This window comes from Thunnus albacares, chromosome 2 (genome assembly GCF_914725855.1).
Source record: "Thunnus albacares chromosome 2, fThuAlb1.1, whole genome shotgun sequence".
NCBI lineage: Eukaryota > Metazoa > Chordata > Actinopteri > Scombriformes > Scombridae > Thunnus > Thunnus albacares.
In genome coordinates, this window is record NC_058107.1 from 7,334,632 (window position 1) to 7,361,145 (window position 26,514).

The following is a 26,514-nucleotide window of genomic DNA, read 5'->3' on the forward strand; positions in this document are numbered from 1 at the left end:
TCTGATCGACAAATCAATTTACTTTCTCACTTACGGTGGCACAAAAGTAGCAGTTGTCCCGACCGGGAAAAACACAAAATAGTCTAGCGTGGTGAACACAACTAACAGGAAGCAAACTTAAAATACTCCTCAGAGTAAAGCAGAGAAAAATGGACTCGGCGGTCCGTCAACTCACACAACAAGAACAATAGCAATAAAGCTAAAAAGGCTAAATGCTAAACAACAGCAACTGATGCTGAAAAGAACACACAACTAACACTGCCTATGCCCAGACTTATGCCTCTTACTTGGTCGCTTCAGAAAGTGCGCAGGTTGTGTGTGTGTGTAGTCCGTCTTAATGTCCATCTTTGTTCTTGGCTCGGAGGCAGACGGTGCCGTTCTCGCACGTCGGCGAAAACACGGCAGCTGGCTCTGAGTGGAATGGCGGAGAGAACAGCAGAGACAACTCGGCAAAGACGCGCAGGGCAGAGCCAGTCCACGTTATCCCGAAGTAACTTCATTTCTTCTTTCTCGGGGGAATTTGAGGACGCTGGTTGCAGCAGCGGTCTCTCTCGGATCCAGGAATGTGTTCGGGTGAACACGGGCAAAGTCTCGTCTCGTCCGACGAGGGGAGTCTTCGATGAGGGGAAAACATGTTCGTGGGGTAGTTAAGCTAACTCACAGGGGAACAGGAGTTACCCCTAGCTCAGTGACATGGGAAAGACGTGTAGTTTGGGCGTGCTCGCTTATAAAGGGGTGGTGATGTCATGGCTGTGTCCTCGAGACGCTCCGCTGTACAGGAGCGTCTCCGCCAATGAGGGACCAATGTGGACTGCTCCCTGCTGAGGTGTGAAAATCGCAAAGCATCCTTGGAAATGGAGTTTGCCCTTTGGGCTCAGGCCCTAATTAAAGCTGCAAGCAGCGTTGAACGGGCCTTCGCGCCCTTGCGCACATCGGGCCGCGGCGCAGTCAGCTAAGCTTCTGGGAACCAAGAAAACGTTTGGAGATGATCAGTGTGAGAGTCTTTTGACACACAATACTAACCAGTGTCTCTCTGTGAGCCCACCCCTCTGTTCACAGACAATTATATATATGAGGAATATTTCTTACAAGTGTGGTGTGCTTTTATTTTGAAAGTTTGATTGACATGTGTACTGTCAGGTGTGTAGAGACAATAAGTAACTGCAGCTGGACACAGAAAAATACTCATATATTTGAATGGAGAGTGTGAGTGAACCCACACCTTTTTGAACATTTACTGCTTCCACATAATTTTAGATACAAACTTCATTTGAACTTTAAATGAGCCACAAGACTTTGACCTACAAATCTTGAATTTACATGTGTTTTCTATCTTTTATTGTTTTTGAGATATTAGAGTGTGAGTTTTAAAGTCTTTTCTTGCTCCTCCTGTGATTTTATAATGAGTGTGTATTGCAGAATGTTTCAGAGCACTGAGGGAGTGACATCACCAGGAGCAGTTGGAGAGGAGGATATTAGAGAACGCTTCTTGTGAAATATCCTCATAAATCCCATGACTTTGGCCAAATCCTACATAAAAATCACATTTTTTTGTAGGAATTTTCGTCGCGAATCCATTGATACAGGTTTGAAAGTGGTCGGACTTATAGTTTAGACGCCAGATGCCCCAGTTTGGCACAAAGTCCATGCCCAGAGATTGCCTCCCCATTGGTTTACATTGTAAGGTGTAATGTCGCACTCCAACTTTCAGGGCTTACTAAATCTAAACCGTTCGAGTTATTACAAAGTTTTTAATAACTTTTGCTCAACACAGTGTGATAAGTCATGTATTAAAGTTTGAAGCCGATACCATTAACGCCCTCGGAGGAGATAGCGTTTGTTCGGGGGCCAAAATTGGGGCAAAGTCTTATTTTGAAAAGCTGATTGCAGACTTCCTGTTGGATTTATGTCAGGGGTGTCAGCATATGATTTGTAGGTCTTGATGAGACGAATAATTGAGTTTTGGTTTGATCTCTCTACGACATTCCCACGGGCCGTGGCGGCCGTTTTAGATACATAGGTAGCGCTAGAGAGCACATTTTGGCACTTCGGGGGTTAATTTTTACATTTTATCAAATTTTTCACCAGACCTGATGTGCGTGCCAAATTTGGTGAGTTTTTGAGCATGTTTAGGGGGTCAAATTTAGAGTTAAAGTGGCGTAACAAGAAAGAAGAAAGAAACAAACACATGAAAAACAATAGGGTCTTCGCCCTTTGGGCTCAGGCCCTAATTAAAGCTGCAAGCAGCGATGATCGGGCCCTCGCACCCCAGCGCATGTCCAAGTGACGCTCAGTCGAAGGGCTTTTGTCAGTGACTTGTTGTGTAAAGTTTGAGGCAGATCCAACCGTGTACACTCAAGTTATATCAATTTCCTCTGTCATGGCGAAACATCAAAAGTCAACGCCACGCCACGGCCAAACCATCATGATCATACACTAGTCTAGATGACACACACTGATTTTGAAGTCCTTACCATGGATTCTGTAGGAGGAGTTCTTTAAAATACAAGGTATGCGAAATGGCCAAGAAAAGGCGAAAATGTACCATTTTTTTCAAGATGGCCGACTTCCTGTTCCACTTACAATAAGGCTTCAAGAGGCTTTTTTGTGCGTGTTGACATTATACATGTGCCCTGTGAATTTCATCTTTCTACGTTAATCTGGAAGGCGGGGCTGCAATTTTGAAATTTTAAAGGGGGCGCTGTTGAGCCATTTTGCCACGCCCATTCAAAGCGACCACATAGGATTTGAGCTGACATCACTCTAGACATGTGTGTCAAGTTTCATGACTGTAGAGCAATCCCTTCTCCCTGAAAAACAGTATCATATTTCATGGCGAAGGATGTGTCGCCATGGTAACAGCATTCAGTTTTGGGTCATGAGCTGCCAAATGTAGCATCACCAAGGTCTTGTTTATTAGCTGACTTCATTTCAGGTGCATCAGCCAAATTTCCTAGGAGTAATTAGACAAAGTACGACGCATGATACTTCCTGTTGCCAGTAGGTGGCGCTATGACTTTGGCTAAATATGAGACTGAACATGTGTTCAGATTGGGACTCTTAACAAGCATATGAAATTTGGAAAAGATCAGACCACGTGGAGTCAAGTTATAAGGCATTGAAATTTCATGGCGTCACATCGAAATTCGCCGCGTCGCCATGGCAACACCTTTCAACGAAGGGTCACCAACTTCATAATATAAGATCTCCAAGGTCTTGAGGCTATTCTCAGTAAATTTCAGCTGGATTCCATCACCGTGCTGCCCACAGGGCATCAGAGCGTAAAACATGTAACTTCCTGTTGCCAGGAGGTGGCACTATGACTCATATCCTGTATTGTCACATGGACCCGTTCAGGGCGGGACTCTTATGAAGCACAAAAGGTTTGGCTCTCTTAGGATCATGTATGCCGGAGTTATAGCCGTTTCATTTTTTATGGCGAAGGATCGAAATTCGCCGCCCAGCCACGCCCCCTAGGAAAGACTAATGAGAATTGTTTTAATAACTTTTAATCTCCTATGCCTGTAGATGATACGGACCGAATTTGAAAGTCCTGGGGTCAAATCTCTAGGAGGAGTTCGTTAAAGTATGCGGGCTGGAAATGACAAAATCGGTGCAAAATTTCAACTTTGATACAAAATGGCCGACTTCCTGTTGGAGTTAGGCTATGTGTCCTTGAGACTTTTTGGTGCGCCTGGTCATGATACATATGCATACCGAATTTCGTTCTCCTACGACAATCTGTATCGAGGGGCTCAATTTTCTTGACTTTCTAGGTGGCGCTGTCGAGCCATTTTGTCCCGCTTTATTTCGAGACCCATAAAATATCGCAATTTTCGCCAGTCCTGACATCTGTGCAAATTTTCATGAGTTTTCGTGCATGTTTAGGCCCTCAAAAATGCGTTTGTTTCGGAGGAATAATAATAATAATAATAATTAAAGCTGCAAGCAGCGATGATCGGGCCCTCGCACCCCAGCGCATGTCCAAGTGACGCTCAGTCGAAGGGCTTTTGTCAGTGACTTGTTGTGTAAAGTTTGAGGCAGATCCAACCGTGTACACTCAAGTTATATCAATTTCCTCTGTCATGGCGAAACATCAAAACTCAACCCCACGCCACGGCCAAACCATCATGATCATACACTAGTCTAGATGACACACACTGATTTTTAAGTCCTTACCATGGATTCTGTAGGAGGAGTTCTTTAAAATACAAGGTATGCGAAATGGCCAAGAAAAGGCGAAAATGTACCATTTTTTTCAAGATGGCCGACTTCCTGTTCCACTTACAATAAGGCTTCAAGAGGCTTTTTTGTGCGTGTTGACATTATACATGTGCCCTGTGAATTTCATCTTTCTACGTTAATCTGGAAGGCGGGGCTGCAATTTTGAAATTTTAAAGGGGGCGCTGTTGAGCCATTTTGCCACGCCCATTCAAAGCGACCACATAGGATTTTAGCTGACATCACTCTAGACATGTGTGTCAAGTTTCATGACTGTAGAGCAATCCCTTCTCCCTGAAAAACAGTATGATATTTCATGGCGAAGGATGTGTCGCCATGGTAACAGCATTCAGTTTTGGGTCATGAGCTGCCAAATGTAGCATCACCAAGGTCTTGTTTATTAGCTGACTTAATTTCAGGTGCATCAGCCAAATTTCCTAGGAGTAATTAGACAAAGTACGACGCATGATACTTCCTGTTGCCAGTAGGTGGCGCTATGACTTTCGCTAAATATGAGACTGAACATGTGTTCAGATCGGGACTCTTAACAAGCATATGAAATTTGGAAAAGATCAGACCACGTGGAGTCAAGTTATAAGGCATTGAAATTTCATGGCGTCACATCGAAATTCGCCGCGTCGCCATGGCAACACCTTTCAACGAAGGGTCACCAACTTCATAATATAAGATCTCCAAGGTCTTGAGGCTATTCTCAGTAAATTTCAGCTGGATTCCATCACCGTGCTGCCCACAGGGCGTCAGAGCGTAAAACATGTAACTTCCTGTTGCCAGGAGGTGGCACTATGACTCATATCCTGTATTGTCACATGGACCCGTTCAGGGCGGGACTCTTATGAAGCACAAAAGGTTTGGCTCTCTTAGGATCATGTATGCCGGAGTTATAGCCGTTTCATTTTTTATGGCGAAGGATCGAAATTCGCCGCCCAGCCACGCCCCCTAGGAAAGACTAATGAGAATTGTTTTAATAACTTTTAATCTCCTATGCCTGTAGATGATACGGACCGAATTTGAAAGTCCTGGGGTCAAATCTCTAGGAGGAGTTCGTTAAAGTATGCGGGCTGGAAATGACAAAATCGGTGCAAAATTTCAACTTTGATACAAAATGGCCGACTTCCTGTTGGAGTTAGGCTATGTGTCCTTGAGACTTTTTGGTGCGCCTGGTCATGATACATATGCATACCGAATTTCGTTCTCCTACGACAATCTGTATCGAGGGGCTCAATTTTCTTGACTTTCTAGGTGGCGCTGTCGAGCCATTTTGTCCCGCTTTATTTCGAGACCCATAAAATATCGCAATTTTCGCCAGTCCTGACATCTGTGCAAATTTTCATGAGTTTTCGTGCATGTTTAGGCCCTCAAAAATGCGTTTGTTTCGGAGGAATAATAATAATAATAATAATTAAAGCTGCAAGCAGCGATGATCGGGCCCTCGCACCCCAGCGCATGTCCAAGTGACGCTCAGTCGAAGGGCTTTTGTCAGTGACTTGTTGTGTAAAGTTTGAGGCAGATCCAACCGTGTACACTCAAGTTATATCAATTTCCTCTGTCATGGCGAAACATCAAAACTCAACCCCACGCCACGGCCAAACCATCATGATCATACACTAGTCTAGATGACACACACTGATTTTGAAGTCCTTACCATGGATTCTGTAGGAGGAGTTCTTTAAAATACAAGGTATGCGAAATGGCCAAGAAAAGGCCAAAATGTACCATTTTTTTCAAGATGGCCGACTTCCTGTTCCACTTACAATAAGGCTTCAAGAGGCTTTTTTGTGCGTGTTGACATTATACATGTGCCCTGTGAATTTCATCTTTCTACGTTAATCTGGAAGGCGGGGCTGCAATTTTGAAATTTTAAAGGGGGCGCTGTTGAGCCATTTTGCCACGCCCATTCAAAGCGACCACATAGGATTTTAGCTGACATCACTCTAGACATGTGTGTCAAGTTTCATGACTGTAGAGCAATCCCTTCTCCCTGAAAAACAGTATGATATTTCATGGCGAAGGATGTGTCGCCATGGTAACAGCATTCAGTTTTGGGTCATGAGCTGCCAAATGTAGCATCACCAAGGTCTTGTTTATTAGCTGACTTAATTTCAGGTGCATCAGCCAAATTTCCTAGGAGTAATTAGACAAAGTACGACGCATGATACTTCCTGTTGCCAGTAGGTGGCGCTATGACTTTCGCTAAATATGAGACTGAACATGTGTTCAGATCGGGACTCTTAACAAGCATATGAAATTTGGAAAAGATCAGACCACGTGGAGTCAAGTTATAAGGCATTGAAATTTCATGGCGTCACATCGAAATTCGCCGCGTCGCCATGGCAACACCTTTCAACGAAGGGTCACCAACTTCATAATATAAGATCTCCAAGGTCTTGAGGCTATTCTCAGTAAATTTCAGCTGGATTCCATCACCGTGCTGCCCACAGGGCGTCAGAGCGTAAAACATGTAACTTCCTGTTGCCAGGAGGTGGCGCTATGACTCATATCCTGTATTGTCACATGGACCCGTTCAGGGCGGGACTCTTATGAAGCACAAAAGGTTTGGCTCTCTTAGGATCATGTATGCCGGAGTTATAGCCGTTTCATTTTTCATGGCGAAGGATCGAAATTCGCCGCCCAGCCACGCCCCCTAGGAAAGACTAATGAGAATTGTTTTAATAACTTTTAATCTCCTATGCCTGTAGATGATACGGACCGAATTTGAAAGTCCTGGGGTCAAATCTCTAGGAGGAGTTCGTTAAAGTATGCGGGCTGGAAATGACAAAATCGGTGCAAAATTTCAACTTTGATACAAAATGGCCGACTTCCCGTTGGAGTTAGGCTATGTGTCCTTGAGACTTTTTGGTGCGTCTGGTCATGATACATATGCATACCGAATTTCGTTCTCCTACGACAATCTGTATCGAGGGGCTCAATTTTCTTGACTTTCTAGGTGGCGCTGTCGAGCCATTTTGTCCCGCTTTATTTCGAGACCCATAAAATATCGCAATTTTCGCCAGTCCTGACATCTGTGCAAATTTTCATGAGTTTTCGTGCATGTTTAGGCCCTCAAAAATGCGTTTGTTTCGGAGGAATAATAATAATAATAATAATAATAATAATTAAAGCTGCAAGCAGCGATGATCGGGCCCTCGCACCCCAGCGCATGTCGAAGTGACGCTCAGTCGAAGGGCTTTTGTCAGTGACTTGTTGTGTAAAGTTTGAGGCAGATCCAACCGTGTACACTCAAGTTATATCAATTTCCTCTGTCATGGCGAAACATCAAAAGTCAACGCCACGCCACGGCCAAACCATCATGATCATACACTAGTCTAGATGACACACACTGATTTTGAAGTCCTTACCATGGATTCTGTAGGAGGAGTTCTTTAAAATACAAGGTATGCGAAATGGCCAAGAAAAGGCGAAAATGTACCATTTTTTTCAAGATGGCCGACTTCCTGTTCGACTTACAATAAGGCTTCAAGAGGCTTTTTTGTGCGTGTTGACATTATACATGTGCCCTGTGAATTTCATCTTTCTACGTTAATCTGGAAGGCGGGGCTGCAATTTTGAAAGTTTAAAGGGGGCGCTGTTGAGCCATTTTGCCACGCCCATTCAAAGCGACCACATAGGATTTGAGCTGACATCACTCTAGACATGTGTGTCAAGTTTCATGACTGTAGAGCAATCCCTTCTCCCTGAAAAACAGTATCATATTTCATGGCGAAGGATGTGTCGCCATGGTAACAGCATTCAGTTTTGGGTCATGAGCTGCCAAATGTAGCATCACCAAGGTCTTGTTTATTAGCTGACTTAATTTCAGGTGCATCAGCCAAATTTCCTAGGAGTAATTAGACAAAGTACGACGCATGATACTTCCTGTTGCCAGTAGGTGGCGCTATGACTTTCGCTAAATATGAGACTGAACATGTGTTCAGATTGGGACTCTTAACAAGCATATGAAATTTGGAAAAGATCAGACCACGTGGAGTCAAGTTATAAGGCATTGAAATTTCATGGCGTCACATCGAAATTCGCCGCGTCGCCATGGCAACACCTTTCGACGAAGGGTCACCAACTTCATAATATAAGATCTCCAAGGTCTTGAGGCTAGTCTCAGTAAATTTCAGCTGGATTCCATCACCGTGCTGCCCACAGGGCGTCAGAGCGTAAAACATGTAACTTCCTGTTGCCAGGAGGTGGCGCTATGACTCATATCCTGTATTGTCACATGGACCCGTTCAGGGCGGGACTCTTATGAAGCACAAAAGGTTTGGCTCTCTTAGGATCATGTATGCCGGAGTTATAGCCGTTTCATTTTTCATGGCGAAGGATCGAAATTCGCCGCCCAGCCACGCCCCCTAGGAAAGACTAATGAGAATTGTTTTAATAACTTTTAATCTCCTATGCCTGTAGATGATACGGACCGAATTTGAAAGTCCTGGGGTCAAATCTCTAGGAGGAGTTCGTTAAAGTATGCGGGCTGGAAATGACAAAATCGGTGCAAAATTTCAACTTTGATACAAAATGGCCGACTTCCCGTTGGAGTTAGGCTATGTGTCCTTGAGACTTTTTGGTGCGTCTGGTCATGATACATATGCATACCGAATTTCGTTCTCCTACGACAATCTGTATCGAGGGGCTCAATTTTCTTGACTTTCTAGGTGGCGCTGTCGAGCCATTTTGTCCCGCTTTATTTCGAGACCCATAAAATATCGCAATTTTCGCCAGTCCTGACATCTGTGCAAATTTTCATGAGTTTTCGTGCATGTTTAGGCCCTCAAAAATGCATTTGTTTCGGAGGAATAATAATAATAATAATAATAATAATAATAATTCCTTCAGTTTCAATAGGGCTTCGCACCGGTCGGTGCTCGGGCCCTAATAATTCCTTCAGTTTCAATAGGGCTTCGCACCGGTCGGTGCTCGGGCCCTAATAATAACTCCTTCAGTTTCAATAGGGCTTCGCACCGGTCGGTGCTCGGGCCCTAATAACTCCTTCAGTTTCAATAGGGCTTCGCACCGGTCGGTGCTCGGGCCCTAATTAAAGCTGCAAGCAGCGATGATCGGGCCCTCGCGTCCTTGCGTATGTCGGGGCTCGGCGCTGGTGAAGAGCTTCTGTCAGGGGCATATAGATGTCCCCAGACTTGGGCTGTTTTCAGACAGTGCAAGGGGAGATTAACGTCACATCCTCAATCACCTACTCTTCCTGCTGCAGGGGCTGCTGCATTGAAATGTTGTAGGGGGCGCTATGGAGCCAGTTGTCATCACGGACTGAATATTGATATTTAGACGTGTTCAGGCTGGGAGTCTTATCAAACATGTAAAGTTTGGTGTAGACTCAAGCATTTACACTAAACTTATAGGACTTTCACCTGTCATGGCAAAACATCAAAAGTCAATGTCACGCCACGGCCAAATGCTTCAATGTAAACTAAATCTTTTACTAACTTTTGATTGTACACTAGTGTAGATGACACACACTGATTTTGAAGTCCTTACAATGCGTTCTGTAGGAGGAGTTTTTTAAAATACAAGGCATGACAAAAGGCAGAGAATAAGTTTTTCCAAAATGGTGGACTTCCTGTTGGACTTACAGTATGGCTCCAAGAAGCTTTTTGTGCGTCTGGATATAATACATATGCCCTGTGAATTTCATTTTCTATGTTAATATGTAAGGCAGGGTTTCAATTTTGAAATTGTCAAGGGGGCGCTGTTGAGTTATTTTGTCACAACATGTCAATGACCCATACAAGATTTTAAATGGTGTCTCTCCGGACATGTGTCAAGTTTCGTGTCTTTAGCCCATTCCTTGTCCCTGAAAAACAGCGTAGTATGTCATGGCGAAGGATGTGTTGTCATGGCAACGGCTTTTGATCATGGGTTATTTTTATGTATTGTTGATGCTTTTTTAAAAGGAATAGGATAGGTGGACATGTTAAGTTTCGATTTAACGTCAGTCTATCAGAGGCATAGTAGGGGCGGGTTTATGTGGAGTGTGTGTGAAAAAAATAGGCGGTCAACCAGATCCAATTAAGCAAGGAGAAGGTAAGCATCTTTTTTAAAGTGTTTTCACTTGTTGTTTGTAATAGGAAATATATGAGTTCGCGATATGCGATATGACGAAATAGGTCGTGTGACAATAGAAAACGTGTACTATTACACATATTATGCTATATTTTTTATTTCGTAATACGTAAATCAAACCTTTTATGACAATATTTTTATCGGTTTTGAGTCTGTTCGTCATTTTTCGGTTACTTAGTAGTAAAGTACTCTTCTTGGATTTTTATTCGCAAAGCTTTGGTCATAGTCAATTCTCAACTTCTCATTGCTGTGTGTTGCTGCTCTGCAGCTCTGCACAAATGGTGGGGGATGGGCAGCCTCTCCCACGCTGAGAAAGTAGAGAAGAGTAGCGAAGTAGCGAGAAGGCGACTTGAAATGATAGCAAAATTCAGCAGAGATTGTAATTGTTTGTGCTATTTATCAAATTACGACACCCGTGTAATTTAAGTGTTAAAGCATCAGCAGGCTTTTGTAGTCGCACACCAACTACTTTTTCTTTGAATTAATAATGTGATATGATATGATGTGATATTTTTGTTTTGTTGTCTTTCCATAGTATGTGGTTATTAATTAAGTATTTATCTATGTTGTTTGTAGTTTATTTATTGTGTCTTGTTTTATGATGTTGCGCAGATGGCTGAAGCATCTCCAAGCAAATTTATAAAAATTGATGATCCGGAGGTGGAGAGGCTGCGGCAAGAGTGCCAGCTTCTTTCAGTAAGTGATAAATGTGGTGGTTTTTGTGTTGTTAGTATTTATGGGATTCCTTATGAGTTGGACAAAACACCTTGGAAAAATAAATATGGAATTTGGAAAATAATATGTATATGAAAATATGGAAAAATAAAATGTGATGCTCATACAAATCTAATTCCATGTACGTAAAACTTTATATAACCTGTCAATCCTATTTTTTTTTTCATCAAAGTGTGATTTTTACCTTGCTATGATTTATTTTTTGTTAATATTTACAAGTAATTGGTCATTCAAAAGCAGAGATGTCAAAGTATACACATTCATTACTTAAGTAGAAGTATAGATACTAGGGTTTTAAAATACTTCTGTAGAAGTTGAAGTATCACCTCAAGCTTTTTACTCAAGTAAAAATATTAAATTACTGCTTTCTAAACTACTTGAAGTATAAAAGTAAAAGTAATGTAAGGTGAAAAAAATGCCAGTAAGGACAAAAGCTTAGGCCATGCCACATGGGCCTATAGTGCACTACCATGCTTCCCCCAAAAAAACATTTTGAAAAGGCCATAATGACTATAATGTTATATTAAAATGTTAATGTAAAATGTAATGTCAACATTTGGATGCACTAGGCTACTGATTTTGACCGCATATATGCCCATTGAAAATGAATGCATTTTAGTATAGACATTCTCTTCAGTAACTGACATCTTCACACTAGGTCTGCTATGTGTCCTGCTGGGGTGTGGCATACTTTATAAATGTGCAGGTGCAATTGACTGCGTACAAACCAATAGAGTGTTGGAATAGTACATGTTTATTTTTCTCATCCAACCACAATCAAATTCACTCTATTTGGATGGCGCGATTTATATGCATAGGTTTTTTTGTGCTTTTTTAAACAATGATAAGCCGGGAATGAAAATAAGCTGAAATGAAATAGGAGTAACGAGGCTATTTTTAAAATGTAAGGAGTAGAAAGTACAGATAATTGCCTGAAAATGTAAGGAATAGAAGTAGAAAGCTGTCTGAAAAATAATTAGTCCAGTAAAGTATAGTTAACCAAAATTTTTACTTAAGTAAGGTAATGAAGTATTTGTACTTTATTACTTGACACCTCTGTTCAGAAGTAAACTTGAATGTTAGCATTAAAATGTGTTTAGATTTGTACTATTGGAATGTGATCACAAAATATCAAATCAGCATGTTATGATCTGTTGACAGTATGCCTGCAACGATGGAGCTGTCCCAAGGGACCAGCTTTACCAGCAGGCTGTGGGGGTCCATGGTCGCACTTTGAGTGCATTAGTGAGGCAGGTCCGCCTCCGTCGAGCGGCAGAACAAAAGCTGCGCATGGTGCAGACGGAGCTGCACCATGCGCAGCAACAACTGGCTGCAGTGAAAGAGCAGCTGGAGGTGGAGCGAGCCTCTGCCAGTTTTATTAAAGATGGTAATTGTTTGTTCAGTTGTGGTTTGGCTATTGTCCATGTTATGACTGTCATTGTATGTATGTATATATATATTTTTGTTGTTGAATGCATTATCAAAGAATTGACGTCATAAAAATAGGATTGTCACATTTACTGTTTTTGTATGTTTGTCTACCATGTCTGCAGAAGAAACCTGTGCTGCCTCACCTCCAAGCCCCACCAGTGACCCATCAACCCTTCCCTCCACCCCTTGACTTTTTTGTGTGTGTTCATTGTTCATTGTTCATTGTGTGTGTTGTTTTAATAAAAATGTTTCTAAGTCTTTTTTTGGTTGTTGATTGACTGTTATCAGGTGTATTATTCAAAATATTATGTAACAGCCACCTCTGTTGAAGTCTGTGTTATTCTCTTCTTTATTCAGAGGAGCCCCCTTCCCCAACTATTATTAATAAGTTTAGTTTCATAGATTTCTACTATGTACCTGCTCTATATTTGGGTTTTATTGGTACACAGTCACTCCTCTGTTCGAAAATACAACATTTTATTCAGTTTTCTTTATAGCTTTATGATTATTTTCATAATATAGATTCCTCTGTAAAAAGTTATGTTATTGTTAATATATTTTTTTATATAACAAGGTCATGAAGGTCTCAACATATTACATCTTGAATCATTAACACTCAGTTTATTTGTGAAGTACTGATTAAATGTAGGAGCTCATTACAATTCTTTTTAATGACATTGTGCACTGAAACACAAATACTTTTATTTTGACAACTTCCGCAATTGTAACCGGTATGTTTTTCTTCCAGCTGCTTTGCACAGACCTGTCGGCACTCCTGATTGGTTCATTTGAATTTTGAAAAACGCGCAGGTGAAGGTATAAATACAGGTCAGAATACGTTTGCCCCCTGTTGCTTTGTTTTCGGACATTGTGACAACTGGTGAGAGAGCGAAAGAGCGAACAAGCTAGCTTGTGAGCATTTCAGCGATTTCAGCAGCGATTTCAACAGCTTTGCATTGCATTCTTGGGATCTTCGGTGGACTTTTGGTGAACGCACTGTGAGTGAATTTAATGTTTTATTATAAGCGACAAAATGTAAAGGTAGTTTTGGCTCGTTATCCTTTTACCGTCATATGTATCATTAGCTCCTTAAACTGTTGCAGCTAAACTGTTTAAATGGTGTCATGTGAAAGTGGCGGCTGTAGTTGGCGGCATTCTTATATTTGTGGTGATATTTTCTAACATGAAGTCAAATATAGATTTAGGAACAGTGTTTTTTATGCTTTGAGTATAGCTATTGGAAACGTTTATCCTGTGAGTAACTTACATGTTGTTTTAACGGCTGTAGCTGTTTTCGAGCTATCCAAAATTTGAATTAGCAATATTACTTTCATTGTGAAATATACATTGTAAATGCACCTTGTTAAACAAGGTAGCAGCTAGCGTTATGGTTAACGCCATCCTGTCAACCAAATATAGCCACTCTTTCTTACAGCCTATGGTCTGTAAACTTATACACATGGTCGGAGTCCCTAATACTAGCAACATTAACCATCTTATTTTATCAGCAAAAATATATCTCTTGTGGCCGAAGTTGTTTTAATTATTGTGTGTGTGTGTGTGTGTGTGTGTGATACACGGACAAGAATTTGTATAATTTTCGCACTACTGTACATAAATGTAAAGATGTATGAAAAATGTAATTGTATATTTATTGTGTGTTATAAGTGTTTTTGTAATGTCGTATTGAATCAATTGTGTCTGCATATTTTCAGATGCCTCGCGACAAGTCCTTTCGCTGTTCTCAGGCAGCTAGGCGGAGAATGGCGGAGCGCCGTCTTGTGGTTTTCGGACCTCAGCGGCCTTCCACTGGCACCTGTGCCCGTATGTATTCAACTGTTTTTTCAGTGCAACTTTTCCTTATATGTATATGCATTACATAGTTGTAGTATAATTGTAACGTATGTGTCCATGCATTTGTTTGTTCCAAATTTTTAATTGAACTTTTTGTGGGGTTGTTGTGTTTTTATAAACAGGTGAGGGCACAGGTTTTCGTCATAAGGTGAAGAAGTGGCCAATTTCTGCTTTGACTGGGCGCAGTCACAAATTGGTCATTCCACCTGAGGATCCTGACAAGAAGGTATTATTGGTTCAGAGTTTAATAAAAAACCTTTGATGTAAAGAGTTGTTATTGACTGTAATTGATTAAATTGTTTGTTGTTCCAGTTCGTTCTTGTCATTGGAGCCTCCCATCTACGGGCCATGGTAGATGGATTTGTGAAGATGCCAGAGGGACGCCTCTCCTTTGGCTTCATGTCGACCCCGGGGGCCTGTGCGTCTGAGTTGAGGACCGAGATGTTGCATGCTGCTGTACCTCGGACACCCGACGCAGTCTGTGTGATGGCCCCCAGCAACAACCTGACCGCCAGCAGGACGGTTGATGAGGCGGGAGCTGACTTTCGACAGTTCCTGCGCAGCGCGCGCAGTCTTTGGACAACGGTATGCTTTATAGTAGTAAATAGTCTTTGGTACTACGCATTATTTGATTGGGTTACCTGGTGAAAATTGTATACAATAATTTTCATCATTATGGAAATACTTTTGTTTTGTATAGGTCTTTGTCCAGGATTTCACACCTCGCCTGAATGCAGACCTGGGTATTCAGGAACTCATGCGGCAAGAGTTCCATCGTGTGGCAGCCAGCATGGGTAAGTTGAAAAGAAAGTTTTAGTGTTAGTTTTGATATGTATAACAGATGATTTCTTTTTGGCCTATCTGATTATATGAATCAAAGAATTCATTCAGTTAATATGATATAAAGTGACAAATTAATATATGTAGATATTTCACTGTTTCATGATGTGTGTGTGTGTGTGTGTGAGTTTTTTGTTTCAGTGTTGTTGTTTTTTTGTTTTTTTTTTAGGTATCAGATACTTTCCCACCGCTGAGCACTTCCCCTTGGATCGCCTGGACTTGTGGAGCAGAGATGGCGTAAGTAGAACAATATCTGATAAGATTGCCAATGAAAAACTTACTATACTCAAGTTTAGTTGATTTTTAAAGTGCAATTCATTGTAGATTCATACAGACATGAAAACTTCTGTTTTGTAAAATGTTATTTATTGCTTATATTTTGCAGGTCCACCTGAGTGATGCTGGCGGTATGGCGATCCTCTCTCAGCTGATCTGGATGTCTGCTTATCAGCTATTGGAGACACCACCACCTACGCCCCAGGTTCCTCTCAGGACTTCACCCCCTGGGAGAACCTTTGTACCAAAGGTGGTGGTGAAGGGAGAAGCACCTGTGCCGCGTCCGTCAAACCCTTTTGACTGGACAGTTGTCAGCAAGGGCAGGAAGGTGAGACATTGCATATTGTATGTGTGTTTTAGTTTTTGGAGTGGAAGATTTTTCCTGACTAGTGTAACACTGTGCGGACAAAGTGATATCCATTTGTTGCTGTACCTGTGTGCATGTTTTGGCTTATTTTCAAGATACATTTGCAACAATGGTCTTGTTCTTTTGTTTTCCACAGGCAGATGAAACATCAGTCAAGTGTTTCATCCCGCTGAATCCCGTCCGTTTCAGCAGTGCCGTGTTGGATGCGATGGACAAAGCTGTCCCATCGCATCTCCCTAGCCCTGTGTGCACGGCTGTTCCACAAGGCAAACTGGTAATTTGCATTCAAATTGTATTTGTGAGGCCTTTTTATAAGTGTTTTGTCTTGACACAGAATGGGACTGTTATATTGTATGAATTTACTTATGCCCCAAATTTGTATTTGTATTTAAAATGTTTTTGTCTTACATTAGAAGCCAAATGTGGTCCACCGGCAGAAAGCTGTTGCCTCAAAAAGGAAACGTGGACAGCAGCAGGTTGGTAACTTTTCTTTTTTTAAATGTTATATTTACATTTTTCTTTTGTATAGTTTGAGAAGATAGTAATGACATATTTACCTGTTTGTAATATTCAGGGAGTAATTGTGAAACAATGATAAAGTACATTTATACAGTTCTTTCAATTGTGTTTCCTTCCTAGGTTGTGGCTAAACCTGGCACCCAGCTCGTGTCTTGTGAGGCCTCACCTGGCTGTCCTGTGAAAGACGTTCTGCCGGTGGAGGTTTGTGTGAATGTATTTTACACTTCAGCATTATTTACAATCATGCAAGTCTAGTTTAAATTGGTAGCCTATAAGGTTGCATATAAAAAAACATGGATTAGTTATACGCATTGTACATCTGTAAAGTCGAAGCAAATTGTATAATACAGACCTAATGTTTATAAAGGATGTTTTGTTCTTGCACTAGAAGCCAGAAGATATTTTGTGTCACAGCAGACTTGCAAGGAAGTATTTTAGTAATGTGGTTCATTCATTTTGTTTAATTTTATTTTGTTTTTGCTTTTTGTGTTGTAGGAGGAGGCAACCCCCTGTTTTGTGGAGGTGTTTTCCCAGGATTCACCTACCATTGTCAAGACAGTGGTTGCAGGCGAGGAGGTAGGTGCTCTCACTAAAAATTTTCTGTTTCGTTCTGGTTTCTTGTAATGGAGTTAGTGAAGCTACTTTATTGTCACTGTTCATGTAGTATAAATGATAATTACAAATTGATATTTTTTGTAGCATTAAAGCCCCATGTCTATGCAGTTTATACATTGTGTTTTTTCATGGGGTATTTTGTTTTTTGTGTTGTAGGAGGAGGCAACCCCTTGTGTTGTGGAGGTGTTTTCCCAGGATTCACCTACCAGTGTCAAGACAGTGGCTGCAGGCGAGGAGGTAGGTGCTCTGAATGAAAATTTTCTGTTTCGTTCTGTTTTCTTGTAATGGAGTTAGTGAAGCTACTTTATTGTCACTGTTCATGTAGTATAAATGATAATTACAAATTGATATTTTTTGTAGCATTAAAGCCCCATGTCTATGCAGTTTATACATTGTGTTTTTTCATGTGGGATTTTGTTTTTATAGGAGGAGGGAACCCCTTGTGTTGTGGAGGTGTTTTCCCATGATGCACCTACCAGTCCCATTCAATTGGTTGGAACAGAGGAGGTTTGTGCTCTTAGTCTGAATGTTTTTGAATCTAGTCATCAGCTATGCTATTGTTAGTGTAGTATATGCATGATTGAAAACAGTTTTGTTATTATTTGTAGTAGTAGTAGTTGCACTTTGGAAACGTAATATAGTCTAGATGAAATCAAGTGTAAACATGGAAATAGTAACCAGCCTTTTTTGTTGAACTCAATAAATACACCTAACTAGATGAAGACTAACTAAAGGTGTAATACAGTCTGTGATCGAGAGTGTTTTGTTTTGTCTATTTCTGATGAGGATGATGATGGGAGCGCACTGATCAAAATCTCCATTTATCTTTATTACAGATGCCGGACAAGGAGAGTCTTCATCATCAGCACTCATCAGGATCTGGTAAGGTGAAGAGCAAGGCTAGCGCTAGCTCCAGCGTATTATGGTCTTCTGTAGTAGCTGGTACTTCTAGCCATGTTCAACATAGTGTAACAGGTTCGTATCATCAGGGTAGTAATCGCTTTAAATATGGGGGATTCCAATGTATGGCTGTTGGTTTGGTAAGTCTGGCAAAACATGCGGTTGACAGTGTTTTTGCATGGCAGGTAAAAGATCTAGACAGGGTCGTAGTTTTAGGTGATCAGTTGTACACGTCTTTGAGAGACAACAAGAAGATTAGTGGATCATCTAAATTCTTGTGTGTTCCTGATTTGCCAAAGCACTGGGTTATAGATGGACATAACTTTGAGTTTCGTTATGGTGACTATGTATCGGGTGATGTCAGTGTGGTTGATGGAGAGTTTATTCAGGCTGGCATATTCATGTCTCTACAAAATGGCTTGAAAAACATGTTTGAGAAATACGATACATGTTTGCTAACATTGTGTGGTACCACGTGTGCAGTCATTCGTCAAAACGGACGCTATGCGGTTGTTGATTCCCATGCGCGCAGTGCTGCTGGAATGCCAGATCCTAATGGTAATAGTGTTGTTGTATATTTTAGTTGTCTTAAAGAGGTGTACAGTTTCATATGCAATTTGTCTACATCTCTCACTCAAAATGACAGACCATATGAGATTGCTGGTGTTCGTGTCATTTGCGGGGGCAGTAAGTCTGAGTTGAGAACAACAAAGTGTACTGACACTGTCACGACTTGTGAAACTGCATCCATGGCTTTCGGTTCATCGCTGGTATGTGGTATTCCTTCAGGAAGTAAAGTTGACCGAGGTACAAAGCGTAAGATTACAGGGCAAACTTGTGCTGCTAAGAAAATGAAAAGGAATAATGTGGCTGTAGTGAATTCAGATGTTGTGTTTGTCAGTGATGTAACTTCGAAAAAGCTGTGGTTTGATCCCATTTGTTGCGCAGGCTTTATGTACACAGTTTAATGTAGAGTTTGAGAAATATGATGCACCAATGCCTACAGAAGTTGGTCTGTTGGGAACGCCGTGTAAGAATGAGAAAATAGTGGCTGACGGTAACTGTTTCTTTAGAGCGATTTCCCAAGCTGTTAGTGGAACACAAAAGAACCATAGGAAAATTAGACTTGCTGTTGTGAAACAATTAGAGAGTAATGCTGCGGACTATAAAAGTATCTTGAGAAGTGAATATTCTTCAGTGGTAGAATACATTAAAAGTTCAAAAATGCGATATGTTGGCAGTTGGGCAAGGTTGAAATACAGGCAGCAGCAGATTGTTTAGGAGTTAATATCTTTACTTATCATGATGATCGATGGCTACAATATAGTTGCAAATATAGGTGTTTTTCAAAACAGGGGATCTACTTAGAAAATTGTAATGGTAACCATTATGAAAGTGTTGTTTGTGTTCATCAGCCTGAACTCCATAGTTGTTATGGTAGCTGCAAGTTGAACAGGTCTGAGTCCAAAGTGTACAATTTGAGACGGCAGAGTGCAGAGGAATGTTCATGGGTTAGCGCTGTGACAGAGAACACAAGTAAGAGCGATCAGAAAGTCCAGGAACAGAGTACAGCAACAAATAATGCTATTTCTAAGTATTTTATAAAGAAAAAGTATCTACAAATGAAAAAGAAATATCAGGAAAGTGTGCAGCATAGGGAGAAACGTAAGGAAAAGATTAAAGTGAAATATCAGAAAAATGTGTTGCATAGGGAGAAAGTTAAGGAAATGAGTGCAAGCAAATATAGGAGAGATATGTTGCATAGGGAGAAAGTTAAGGAAATGAGTGTAAGCAAATATAGGAGAGATATGTTGCATAGGGAGAAAGCTAAGGAAATGAGTGTAAGCAAATATAGGAGAGATATGTTGCATAGGGAGAAAGTTAAGGAAATGAGTGTAAGCAAATATAGGAGAGATATGTTGCATAGACAAAGTGTAAAAGCCATGACTAAAGCGAGATATTATGGAAATGCTGACCATAAGAAGCGTGTTTTAGCAGCCAGCATAGTGAAGAGGCAACAATTGAAAGAAAAGGCGGAGCAGTTTGATTTTGTTATGGAGCTGTTTTTGGCTAAAGTAAAGGATGGGCCAGAGTTTGTGTGTTGCGCCTGTCATAGATTGTTGTTTAGACATCAGGTTTTGAATTGTAAGAGGGATTTTTATAACAAGAATGAAGCAGTAGCATCATTTGCAGATAAATGTATCACTGAAGTGTATTTACACAAATGTAATAAGGACTGTGAAAAGCCATGTCAGTTGTTGGATACAGCTAGAGGTTGTCTGTGGATTTGTTACACTTGTCATGGTAAGATTAATAAAGGTATAATGCCACCTGAATGTGCAATAAACAGTTTGAAAGTTGATCCCATTCCACCAGAGTTGGCATGTTTGAATAGTTTAGAGCAGCATTTGATTTCTTTACATATACCATTTATGAAAATGTTAGCGTTACCTAAGGGAGGACAGAATGGTGTACATGGACCGGTAACATGTGTTCCAGCAAATATTGTGCAGACTAGTAATGTTCTGCCTCGTTGTAATATGGAAGGATCTTTGTTGCGTGTAAAATTGAAACGCAAGTTAACGTATAAAGGGCATTATGAGTATCAGTTTGTTGATACTATGCATGTAAGGCAGGCATTGCAGTATTTAAAAAGGACAAATGTGCATTATAAAGATGTAGAGTTTAATGAAGCTTGGTTAAATGAGTTTTTTAGGGAAGAGGGTGATTTAGGGAAAGACACTGATGGTGATGTTGAAAGTGGTAAAGTTGATTGTGAAGATGAGCTTTTGCACGATAGACAACAACATTGTATGTTTCAGGATACGTGTCTCATGCCTGTGGATATTGGTCAGGAAATGCTGGATCAATATTTTGACGATATATTGAACCTTGCTCCAGCAGAAGGAAATAGTCCTGTAAAATTGCTTTCGGATCATGCAAACGAAGCCAAATGCTTTCCGGTGTTGTTTCCGCAGGGACGTAATACTTATCATGAAAGTAGAGCAAATCGTTTGACGTTGTCGCGATATTTTAATAACAGAATTCTACATGCGGATGGTAGGTTTGCACACAATGTGGAATATATCTTTTTTGCGCAGTACATGTCTGAGATTGAGCAGGTTGTTTCTAATGTATCCATAGCATTACGAAAAGGGAAAGGCTGTTTGTCTCAAAACGTACCTGATAATAAGGTAAACGATATGTTAAAAAATGATGAATCTTTGAAAAAGTTGTTGGAGTTTGATGATGGGTATCGTTTCCTTAAACCGATTCGAGGTACCCCAGCTTTTTGGCAAGGAGCACAGCGTGATCTGCTTGCTTGTGTTCGTCAGCTCGGTGTTCCTACCTGGTTTTGTTCCTTTTCTTCTGCTGATATGCGCTGGACAAATCTTCTGGATAGTATTTTGAAGCAGGAAGGTAGAGCACAGACTGCTGCAGGTTTAGAGTGGGCAGACAGGTGTGATCTTTTACGCTGCAATCCTGTCACTGCGGCCAGGATGTTTGATTTCCGCTGGCATGTTTTTTTGAGAGAGGTACTTATGTCGCCATCACATCCGATTGGTAAAATTAAGGATTACTTTTATCGAGTGGAATTTCAGCAGCGCGGTTCACCCCATGTGCATTGTTTGTTTTGGATAGAGAATGCTCCATTGATTGATAAAAACACAGATGAAGAAGTAGTTGAATTTATTGATAAATATATAACATGTGAGTTGCCATCCCAAGATGAGACTTTATTGGAAACTGTCACTTCTGTGCAGCAGCATTCAAAACGACATTCAAAAACTTGTAAAAAGAAAAACACGGTTTGTCGTTTCAATTTTCCAAGGCCAGCATCCACTCGAACGTTTATATGTCGCCGTAAAGATGATGAAGAGTGCAAAAAAGCATGCAGTTGTGAGACAGATAAATCTTCAACGTGTGTTAATCATAGTCAGAAAACTTCAAATGACATGAAGAAAAAACATGCAGCAGAGATAATGACAAAAATCAAGAATGCTCTTTCCAATGAGAAGAATAGTTTTGATAGTGTGGTACATTTATTCCAAAGTGTAGGGATTGATCAGGTCACTTTTGAGGCTGCATATACGTGTTTAGCTAGAAATACACATATTGTGTTAAAGAGGCAAGTTAATGAAGTCTGGATAAATCAGTATAGCAAACCACTATTAAAATGTTGGCAGGCAAATTTAGACTTGCAATTTGTTGTTGATGCGTATGCGTGCGTTGTTTATATTATCTCTTATATGTCTAAGGCAGAAAGAGAGATGGGATTGTTGTTAGGGAATGCACAGAGAGAAGCATCTAAGGAGGGAAATGTTAGTGCAAAGGAGGCATTGAAAAATCTAGGCAGTGTGTATTTGCATAACAGAGATGTGTGTGCTCAAGAAGCTGTATACAGATTGACAAATATGCATTTAAAGGAATGTTCAAGGAAAGTTGTATTTGTACCGACAGGGGACAATATAGTTAGAATGAGTTTGCCTTTGAGTGTGTTGAAACAAAAGGCAAGATCGTGTGCTTGTACCTCAGAAGATGTTTGGATGACTAGTTTTGTTGACCGTTATAAAAATAGGCCAAATGATAGTGTATTCAATGACATGTGTATGGCAACATTTGCATCTGAATATCGTGTTTTGAGTAAAAATGAAAAATCTCAGGCCAGCATTAAATTAAAGAATGATTGTGGTTTTATCACGAAAAGAACACTAACAGATCCTGCAGTTGTTCGTTACGCGCGCTTTTCTGAGACAAAAAATCCAGAATTGTTTTACCAAAGTATAATGCAGTTGTTCTTGCCGTATCGTGCAGATGTGCAGCTAAAACCTCCAAACTGTGAGACATTTGCACAGTTTTATGAAAATGGTCATGTGAGGTTTAGTGATGGGTCAAGACATCGTGTTAAGTCAGTTGTTGATTTGAATAGAAGTCATTTTGAAATTAAAGCAGATGAATTGGATGAAATCCAGAATACAATTGATAGAGATGGTGTATTAGAGGATGCGTGGTGTGAGTTGTGCCCAGAAAAAGAGTTGGAGCGTTTACAGTGTGACCAAGAACAAAAAGACAAACAACAGATAGTGGAAGAACATGAGGAAAATATTCCAGATTTAGCAGTAACTAGTCAACATGTTGCACATTTGGAAAAAAGAAAAAACATCATGTGTAGAAGTGAAGGTTTGGCTTTAATTAGATCTTTGAATGAGACACAGCTTGCTGTTTTTTATCAAATTCGACAATGGTGTTTAGAGAAAGTATTAGGGAAAAATCCAGATCCCTTCCATGTATTCATCACAGGTGGTGCAGGGACAGGAAAAAGTCATTTAATAAAAGCGATTCAATATGAGGCAATGAGGCTATTGTCAACGGTGTGTCGTCATCCAGACAATATTAGTGTGTTATTAACGGCTCCTACAGGGATTGCTGCATATAATTTGCATGCATCTACTATTCACCACACGTTTAGTATCGGAAAAGATGTTGGTTTACCCTACACACCTTTGGGTGAGGAAAAAGTTAATTCTTCGCGCGCTAAATATAGTGATCTTCAGATTTTGATAATCGACGAAATATCAATGGTTGATCATAGGTTGTTGTCATACATTCACGGTAGGTTAAGACAGATTAAGCAAACCGGTGATTTCTCACCATTTGGAAATGTGAGTGTAGTTGCTGTTGGAGATTTTTTCCAGTTGCCTCCAGTAAAAGGGAAACCCCTATATGTAGATGATGTAGGTGTCAGCTTGTGGTCTAATCTGTTTAAGGTCGTTGAATTAAAACAAATCGTTAGGCAAAAAGATAACGTGTTCGCAGAGCTATTGAACAGGGTGAGAACTCGATCAAAAGGAACCCCAATGTTAAGCAGTGACATACAAATATTGAAACATTGTGAAACTGGTGAAGTCAGCTCAGCTTTACACATATTTCCTACAAATAAACAAGTAAATGAGCATAATTTGGCACAGCTGCTTAACATTTGTCCTGAATATGTCGAGATAGATGCTCAGGATTTTGTGAATAATAAGAAAACAGGCAAACTAGAATTGAAAAATGGACATCATGCGAAAACATATAACACATGTTTGACTGAACAGCTGTCTTTGGGTGAAAATGCGCGTGTAATGCTGTGTAAAAACGTGGATGTTACAGATGGTCTTGTTAATGGGGTTTGCGGTACTGTAACTCATATAGTTGGTGCAGATAAGGGTAAGTTTCCTCTCAAAGTGTATGTTAAGTTTGATGATGAGCATGCTGGCGCGCAGAGGAGGAAACAATCGACGAGTAGCTTAGTTTTCTTTGGTTCCACCGGTATTGAACCAGAGGAAGAAAAAGTTACTAACAAAGGTGGTATGCGACGACAGTTTCCGCTGAAACTTGCTTGGGCTTGTACAGTACATAAAGTACAAGGTATTACTGTAGATAGTGCTGTTGTTTCTCTTAAGAAAGTATTTTCTGCAGGCCAGGCATATGTAGCCCTAAGTCGTGTTAGAAGTTTGTCAGGTTTGGTGATTCAAGATTTTGAAGATAAAGCCATATATTGTAAGGATGGTATTCAGGATACAATTCAGAGTATGCCTCAATTCTTGAACCAAAATATAACTAGACACAAATTTAGTACAAGTAGTTTTACTGTATTTTTGATGAATGTGCAAAATTTGACACACCATGTATCTGATTTGGCATTATGTACACAGCAATTGCAGCTTAACTGTATTGCTGTTACAGAAACATGGCTACCTGCTGCTTCCTCATTTGAAGCTGTAAAGATTGATGGTTTTACTTTTCATGGTTGTCCACGAAGTTTATCTTACAATAGCAACAATCCAGCACTGATTGAACTTCAAGGACAACAGCATGGTAGAGTCGGCTTTTATAGTGCAGACAATTTGGAATATAATATTATCAAAGCAACAAATGTGAATTTGGAATGTTTTATTTATAACTATGTTACATGTAACATATTAATAGCTGTCATTTATCGACCACCATCTTATCCCATGTCTTTATTTAAAGAACATCTAGGCAAATTAGTTGATTGGCTAGATCCAAAAAGTAACACAATTGCAATCATGGGAGATTTTAATGAGGACATCTTGAAATCATCAACAATCTGCAAATTTCTAACAGACAAAGGGTACATTCAATATGTTACACAGCCCACAACAGAGAAGGGCACATTAATTGACCATGTGTATGTGAAAACATCACATTATGAAATTGAATCAGTAGTGTTGCCAACATATTTTAGTGATCATGAGGCGGTTGTTTGTTCTTTTAAATGTATATCTTCTGACATAGGACAGTAATACTTTACAACTGTTGTAGATGTATGTTTTTAGTGAGCATTATTTGGTGATTTTTAACTTTATGAGTTGTATGTTATTTAAGCTTATTTATGGCCAAGCATGAAATATGAAATGAAACTGGTATTTTTAACCATTTTGTGTATTAGGTGTTGTAAAAATAAATGACAAGGGTTTCTTTTTCCTGCATTACAACAGCATTTATAAGTCTAACATGTATTGATAATATTTGATAATGCACAAATGACATTTGGTGAACAACTACAATATAATTGTCATTTTGACATAATATGAAATGCTGCCATATGCTGTGGGTAATGCAGGTTTTGCTTTTCCTTCTATGTAGTGTCAAAAAGCAAAAGGCACCGGTAATGGCTACTCCTGGTTTATACTGGGATGGGGTTCGATTCCCTGCGGTGCCCTGCTGATCAATTTGACATTTACATAAAAGCATGTCCTCCAGCGCATGTCGAAGTGTTGCCCAGTCGAAGGTCTTTTGTCAGTGACTTGTAGATGTTTCCGGACTCAGGCTGTTTTCAGACAAATCAAGGAGAGAAACATCACTTCCTTTGTGCACTATTTTGCCTTCAGCTGGGACTGCTGCGTTGAAATGCTGTAGGGGGCGCTATCGAGCCAGTTTGCATCACTGAATGAATATTTTAAAGTAGACATGCTCAGGCCTGGATTGATATCAAACCTGTGAAGTTTGAGGTAGATCCAACCGTGTACACTCAAGTTATATCAATTTCCTCTGTCATGGCGAAACATCAAAACTCAACGCCACGCCACGGCCAAACCATCATGATCATACACTAGTCTAGATGACACACACTGATTTTTAAGTCCTTACCATGGATTCTGTAGGAGTTCTTTAAAATACAAGGTATGCGAAATGGCCAAGAAAAGGCGAAAATGTACCATTTTTTTCAAGATGGCCGACTTCCTGTTCGACTTACAATAAGGCTTCAAGAGGCTTTTTTGTGCGTGTTGACATTATACATGTGCCCTGTGAATTTCATCTTTCTACGTTAATCTGGAAGGCGGGGCTGCAATTTTGAAATTTTAAAGGAGGCGCTGTTGAGCCATTTTGCCACGCCCATTCAAAGCGACCACATAGGATTTTAGCTGACATCACTCTAGACATGTGTGTCAAGTTTCATGACTGTAGAGCAATCCCTTCTCCCTGAAAAACAGTATCATATTTCATGGCGAAGGATGTGTCGCCATGGTAACAGCATTCAGTTTTGGGTCATGAGCTGCCAAATGTAGCATCACCAAGGTCTTGTTTATTAGCTGACTTAATTTCAGGTGCATCAGCCAAATTTCCTAGGAGTAATTAGACAAAGT

At 40.3% G+C, this 26,514-nt stretch overlaps 1 protein-coding gene and 1 pseudogene across 1 annotated transcript; both read left to right on the plus strand.

Annotated features, from left to right (window-relative positions):
- The first annotated feature begins 14,204 nt into the window (after nt 1–14,204).
- On the plus strand, nt 14,205–16,259 carry LOC122969709 (annotated as a pseudogene).
- Nucleotides 16,260–16,263: 4 nt separating this feature from the next.
- On the plus strand, nt 16,264–25,948 carry LOC122990655. Its single transcript, XM_044364094.1, is given in 8 exon segments — nt 16,264–16,302; nt 16,466–16,546; nt 16,841–16,921; nt 17,117–17,197; nt 17,387–17,467; nt 17,797–18,797; nt 18,799–19,106; nt 19,109–25,948. Coding segments are annotated over 3 exon segments (7,371 nt in total). The 5' UTR covers nt 16,264–16,302; nt 16,466–16,546; nt 16,841–16,921; nt 17,117–17,197; nt 17,387–17,467; the 3' UTR covers nt 25,171–25,948.
- Nucleotides 25,949–26,514: the final 566 nt, after the last annotated feature.